The 7,088-nt window shown below is 43.7% G+C and overlaps 1 protein-coding gene across 1 annotated transcript in view; it reads left to right on the forward strand.

Annotated features, from left to right (window-relative positions):
* The window catches only part of TMEM135 (transmembrane protein 135), a 169,280-nt gene extending 164,221 nt beyond the window's left edge, over window positions 1-5,059 (forward strand). The window contains exon 15 of the mRNA XM_082219420.1: window positions 476-5,059. Coding sequence (XP_082075546.1) covers window positions 476-611 — 136 coding nt within the window. The 3' untranslated portion in view covers window positions 612-5,059. The remainder of the gene's footprint in view (window positions 1-475) is intronic.
* The last annotated feature ends 2,029 nt before the right edge of the window (window positions 5,060-7,088 follow it).

A 7,088-nucleotide genomic window follows, 5' to 3' on the forward strand; every position in this document is an offset into this window, starting at 1 on the left:
TTTGAATCCCCGCGACAGGGTGAGCTCCCATTGCTTGGTCCCTGCTCCTTCCAACCTAGCAGTTCAAAAGAACGTCAAAGTGCAAGTAGATAAATAGGTACTGCTCTGGCGGGAAGGTAAACGGCGTTTCCATGTGCTGTTCTGGTTCACCAGAAGCGGCTTAGTCATGATGGCCACATGACCCGGAAGCTGTACGCCGGCTCCCTCGGCCAATAAAGCGAGATGAGCGCCGCAACCCCAGAGTCGGCCACAACTGGACCTAATGGTCAGGGGTCCCTTTACCTTTTACCTTTATCAGATAGATATATTGATATATAGATATATAGATAGATATTTTGGCAGCCACAATTCCGGGAGTTTTCATGACTTATTTCAGCAGCGAATGCTTTGCAGGAACCGAGTTTCATTCAGAATCAGAGTTGCCTTATGCTCCCAAGTGATGCCGTGTGCTAAACTCTCGCCTTGTATTTTCTAGGTTTGCTGTCATGAACAGGAAAGTTTTGGATGTATTTGGTACTGAAGCATCTATGCATTTCAAGGACTTCGTACCTGCGCTTGACCCAAGATATACAGTGGCTCCACCAGAGAGGCCTGTTGAGCGATCTTGGTAGTGAGACGTTAGCCTGGGACGAAGTCTGGCTGATGTTTGTGCTGAGAAGTTAAATTAACTTTAACAGTCAAATAGACCGAAGAGGGCTTGTGTTCCACTTCAGTATTGTTTCAGTGAGTTGCGTTATCTTACCAATCAAAGCGTTGCTAAAGCACCGTAGCGAGATGCGGCTTTTAATTCTGCCGCTCCCTTAGTAGAAAGTGTCTCTGGATCACTGTGGCTGGTTGACGCAACCTGGTAGATTTTTGACAGAATTATATATCAATGGATTAATATATCAAAAAAAGATCGGGGGGTGGGTCTAAAGTACGTGAATGTACTTAAAATAAAAATAACACCATTTTGAAAACAATTCATTCTAATTCATTCCGGTAGATAACTTAATAACGATATTTTTACATTTAGAAAATGAAAGGGACATTGGAGATATAATATCAGAATTCTATAAATTTTATTTTCAAAGTCAGATTTTAGTGGGGAATGTTTTCTCTGTTTCAGATAGGTGGTTAAAAAAAACAAAACATTGTTACTGGAAAATGTCTAGTACCATATTTATGACTGTACTGTTTATATCCAGCTTTGGCTTTGAAAAAGGCCCCCCCCCCAGCCTCTTCCCTTAAGTCGAATTGCATACCTCGAAAGCTACTGAGAGATTAAAAAAAAGATATAGTGGGCATTTAGGCCTGAGTAATGTAGTTCTTCAGATACGTGTATGAATAACTAGAAAGGACAAGACCACCACAGAATGGAATGTAGTATTGTTCTTCAGGTTTTGAGCTGAGCCTCACAAGATATACTAGATGGTTTGAAGAGCAAAAAATTGAAAACCTATATACAAGAGACTTAAGAAGATGATTGTGCCCTTGAATATGGAATTGACTTGATTTTTGTAAGCCTCCGTACTATGTCAGTAATCCAGTGGCCTTCCAAAGGAGTCAAAACCCCAAAGTTTTGAAAGGTGAAGCAAAACAGATTAAATTTTTTTTGAGAACATTGATGCTGTTTGCTTCTACAGATTTTGTTCTTTTTTTTAAAAAAAAAGGGTAGCCGATATACAAGAGCCATATTACAAGTATGTTAAATTTGCAAGCTGGTCATTGCTCGAAATCCACTGCCCCTCCTTCCCTGTCTGATTCCTGTGGAACCTTGGATGTCCAGATTCCATTTCTATGATCAGTTCAGTTGGGTTCGGGCTGCAGTGAAGGAGCTCCCGAGCCTTTGGATGGAAAAGACATGGTACTTAGAGTTGTCTGATTTGTCAGAAGCTGAAATGTCTGTGCTTCGAAAAACATCAGAACGATTAGAGATACTGTTCAGATTCTTCTTTAATTGCTGCAGAGTTGTCGTTTTTCCAGCTGTGTGTGTATTTGTGCACATGAAAATTACCTAACAGAACAATTTCCAATATAACAGTGAAATTATATTTCCAAAGAACAGCAGTAGCATAATATCTCTTTAAAACATCCCAGGGAGCAAGCGGTATTTTGAGTTTGTGAAAGCTTTCCTTCAAGCTGGTTATAAAGTGCAACGCTGGAAGAAAAATATGATTAAAAAGCCTGCAGTTTTAAGTACTCTTGATTTTGGCTTTTTGTTTTTTAAAAAGCCAGCAAGTTCTTTTTTCCTATTTCTTCTTAAAATTTAACATCGTTCCCAATGAATTTTTCTGGTGAACTCAAAAAGCACACTCACTGTGTCATGAACTATTTAATTTTAGTTAAAACTAATAAAGGTATTATGCTGCCATTGCTGTTTGATTTTTATTTTTTTTAATGGACCAATATGTTTGCCTCCGTTTATTTCCTGCTGTAGCACATAAACTTGCACGTTGGCCTTTTAAGTGAGTGCTGGTCATACTTGTTACATGTTGTTGGGTTTTCCTCATGCACTAAATTTTATATCAGGGTTGCCAAACGAACCCATAGCTTCCCTTTGAGGTAGGGGAGAAGTACGATTAACTAACACAGCACTGATGAGTGAACCGCTACTGCTGCCGAATGATTGTCAGAAGTGTCTTTGAAGAACGAAAACGTCAACAGCTGGCTACACAAAACATTTTTTGCATACCTGCAAGAGATGATTAACAAATCCCCTGACCGGGATAACAGTGGCGGAAAGTTTATTTGGTAAAGACTCTGGAAAGAGTACAGGCATTGAACTCAGGGACATTATGCCACCCACATGCCATATAATATAACAAAAAAGACAACCCCAAAAGAAGAGAAACCCCTTGGAAGTGAAAGTTGTCTCCACAACCAACAGTAGTCCCATTGTCTTGACTATTCCATGTAATTCCATGAATAGAAAAGCTCTAGTATGGGTCAAGAACTTAACTTATAGGGCTTAGAGCAGGTGGTTGCAGCACACAGAAGCAACCATGCACTTGGAGCTATATTGACACTATTTCCTGCCCCAAAGTATCAAACCATCCATACCTTCGTGTGTGAAACTTGGTCTTCCTTCTTGTATGGGCAGCCTGTGCCCAGAGGCCTCAAGTCTCTGGTGTCATGCAGTGGATGACAAGCCACCAGAAGCTCGCACTTCCTGCTCTCCAGAGTCCGAGGGGCCCAGGATCATGCCTGATGTTACCAAGAGCTGAGTGCTTGGCGCTTACTTCTTCTCCAGGACAACATGGGAAGATCAAGGAAGGAGGCCCCAGAGCAGATGGAGATGGTTTGATCGAAAGACTTTGAGTGAGGATGGTTCCAGGGAAGCATTTGTGATAACCATGAAAATGGCTCGGCAACCAGTGCGTGCCCAGGCGTCTTGAATGCCCGCCGTAGTTCTGAGCTTCGTGGTGGAGCTAACTTGGCAGCAAAGAGTGCGGAAGGGGGAAGGCAGCTCAGCAACCAGGCTTGAGCATCAAGTCTTGGAGGTACATGGACAGCAAGGGAGAGATTCACCCATCAGAATATGGTAGTCAGATTTTTGGACCATATCTAGGTCTCTATCTCATTAGTTTGAACACCTTACTGGGCATTTTGGCTTACGGGGCTATAACATGTTTTTCTATTTCAGCTGAGATCTTTTTATACACCTTTGTTCACAACCAAACTTACTGTAATTGTGCCATGGCATCTAAAGTGGTTCAGTTTGGCTGAGACCACTGAACCACCTCTGTCTCTGTACGGGCTTGAAATCCTCTGTCAGACTGAAATTGCCTCGTAACAGAATGCCCCCCCCCCCAGTTTTACTTAAGCAGAATTGTGTTACGAAAATTGACTGTCCCTTTGCAACCCTCAGAAGAGAAACCAGCAGGACCTGATGATCTCATTCACCACTAGGAGCTATTCGTTGAGGCTGTGCCAAATTTTCACGAGGCTTGAGATTTTTCTTTTTCGCAGTGAAAACTGGCATTTCATGGGTCATTACGTTTTGACTGAAGGAATAGCATTCCTGGAGGAGGAGGAGGCGTTACTCTTCACTGCAAAACTACCGTCCCTCAAGTTCTCTTGTCCAAAGCACTGGTCAAGGGAGAAGGAGACGGTTCACACTTTTCTGGAGATTACTTTAAAGGACTCGTTCCACAGTAGTATGGACAAAGTGTGAACCTCCTTCTCCTCCCTTTTTCTGAGAAACAAACTAAAAAACAGAAGCCGATCTCTCTCCCCCCCCCCCCCGGCTCAACCAAAATGCTGTCCACATGATTCATGTATAAGGATCTGTGACTTGGAGGTCAGATTCAAACATAGAAGGAAGGAAGTTGCCATGAATGTTTGCAAGAAGCAGAGAGAGGGGAGGCACAAGAGCATTGTGTCTTCTTCTCTGTAGACTTCCTGGTCTTTTAAGAAGGCAAAGGATACTAAGTCCCCTCATCAGATGAATGCACATCCATCACTTTGGGCCAGACCTAGCAGTGTGGGGAGAAGCACAACTCACACTTCCTCTTTACCTCTTTATATGAACACCAGAAATAGAATCATAGAATTGGAAGAATGATAGAAAAATAGGGTTGGAAAGGGATCATGAGGGCCATCTATTTCAATCCCCTTGCAGGGCACGAATCTCAGCTGAATCATCCATGACAGGTGACCATTCAACCTCTGCTTTAACAAGGAAGGAGAGTCTACCGCCTCCTGAGGGAGACCATTCCACCATCGAATAGTTCTTCCTGTCTGACTGTTCTTCCTGATGTTTATTCCAAGTTTCTCCAAAATCAGTGGGACTTGGCTTAGGATCCAGGGTAATGAGTGTGGGGCATTTTGAGTTTTTCTTCATTAGGATGAAATGGTGAGTTAGGGACTCTGTGGGAGCTCTTATCTCAAAGGCTGCTTCCGCCATTCCTCTTGTCCTCTGTGTTTCATATTTCTTGGCGATCATGGTTTTTGTGTAATGATACATTTTAAAGATATGTTTTAAGGAGCCTGTGATTTTAACTGGAACGGTTGGAAGTAAATAGTGAGCCTTGCCACCTCTCATCTCTGATTATTAAAACGTTTCCTTACTGGACAAGTTGCAATGCTTGGATTGATTTAACAGAATAAAATTATTTGACGGAACCTGTTTCTCAGACGCCAGGCTTTCTGACCTAAATCTTGTAGAGACCATTTTGTTGAAATAATCATACAGAAAAATCTATTAAATGCACTCACACACTGCTGATACTACAAATATCCACAAGAACACCTTTCATGCATGTGGTGAGGGATCTTTCACACTGAACTTGTGGGTGGCAGAGTGGGTGACTCCAAAACAACAGCACAGGGCATGGTCATGAGACCATAAATGTGTGAGGGAGTTCACCTTAAGCCACCACTGAAAGCAGATTAAATGGCCACAAAACCCTTACGTGATCATTAGAACCTTGTTGGCTTGGGCTGTTTTGGAAGGGAGAGCCAGACAGAAATCAAATCTATCAATAAAATTGCCAACTCTGGCTGTTCTCGTGGGCTCCGGCAGCTTCCTATGTTCCTTCAGCAAGAACAGGGACCTCTGGAATGAAACTCAACTTGGGACAAGTTTGGCTTCATTGCCTGAGGCGAGTTCAGCAAGGCCCACATTGCAATATTAAAAGCCCTGGACCTTCTCCCCCTGCCAAAATCCAGTGCTTGTTACAGCTGGCGATGGCCAACGGCTGTCTTGATTTTCAGAGTGCAGTATGATATTAAGCGAGAAATACTTCATCACAAACGTGACCGAGCAACCATATAACACAGCCAGCTGTGACACACGTTAAAACATTGGGAGGGGGGGAGGGGATTCAGTGTTGCACCGAATTCAGGACACGAGGTCAGAGAAATTTTGCAGAAATTCCTACCTTCCGTACACAGAGCGGAATGTGTATTGGAAGAAAAGGAACTGCAGAAGCTATAATTAGCGTCACTCTTCTTAGAAAAGCTGCCCCGCTGAAGAGACGTAACCAGTTTGCTGCAGAAAATGGGAACTGGAGTGGGATGGCCAGTTTTGCTTCCTTTTAAAGAATGTAAGAAGAGTCTGCTCAGTCGAGTGGCTCATCTAGTCCAGTGTTCTCACATGGGCCAACCAGATGCCTGTGGGAAACCCGCAAGCAGGATTCGACCACAATATGCTTCTCCCCTCCTGTGGTTTCCAGCAACTGGTATTCAGAGACTTTGTTGTCTGCAACTGTGGAGGCAGAGCACAGTAATCATGGCTAGTAGTCATTGATAGCTCTCTCCATTGATTTGTCTAATCCTCTTTTAAAGCCACCATCATCACCTGTGGGAGCAAGATAACGTCCTCCATAACTGGTCCCAGTTACTAGCCCAGCAGCTGTGTTTTGTGCCCCTCTATAATATTTCCAGGAAGTCTTCAAAGGTCACCCTTTGTACAACATGTTGCAGTAGTCTAGACTGGAAGCTAGAGTGCAAACTGGCCCCCAGAATATCCCTGACAGCTGCCTCATCAGCCTTAGTTGCACATGGTCCTTCAGAGATGACAGTAGATCCATCCATCCATCCGAAGAAACTACATCAGCAGAACCAGACGCCTTCATCTGCCCAAGTTGCAACAAACCATTTCTCTCCCATGTCGGCCTCCACATCCACAGCAGGTGCTGTATCTCTCCAGTGGTTTGACTTCAACCCCAAAGGCACACTCTTCCATTGTCTCCCAAAACAGACGGACACTCACATTATCTCCCTGCTACCTCCCCTTTGGCTGCTCAACTCCTTGGCAGGCACCTGGTCAACAAATGCAATCCTTGTGTCAGCTGTTACATATGCAGCCCACTGTTACGGTGTGCATCAAGATCTGTGGCTTGGGGAACGCTCCCAACATTGGTGTCAGAAGTGGACTTGATCAGAGGTTTCCAGACACCCTCTGAAAGCTAGTCAGCGGGGCAAGGAAGGCGGGGTAGCTGCTGTGCAGTCTTTTTCAAACTTTTCCAGGCCCCTTGGTTCCAAAAAACTTTTCTCCAGTGCCTGCTTTACAAAGCATTATTCAGCATAGCGGTTTGCACAACCGATAAGGAAGAGGACACAATAAAATTCAAAGCACTAACAATTACCGTATTTTTCGCTCT

Source organism: Podarcis vaucheri, assembly GCF_965113315.1.
Source record: "Podarcis vaucheri genome assembly, chromosome: 4".
Taxonomy (NCBI): domain Eukaryota; kingdom Metazoa; phylum Chordata; class Lepidosauria; order Squamata; family Lacertidae; genus Podarcis; species Podarcis vaucheri.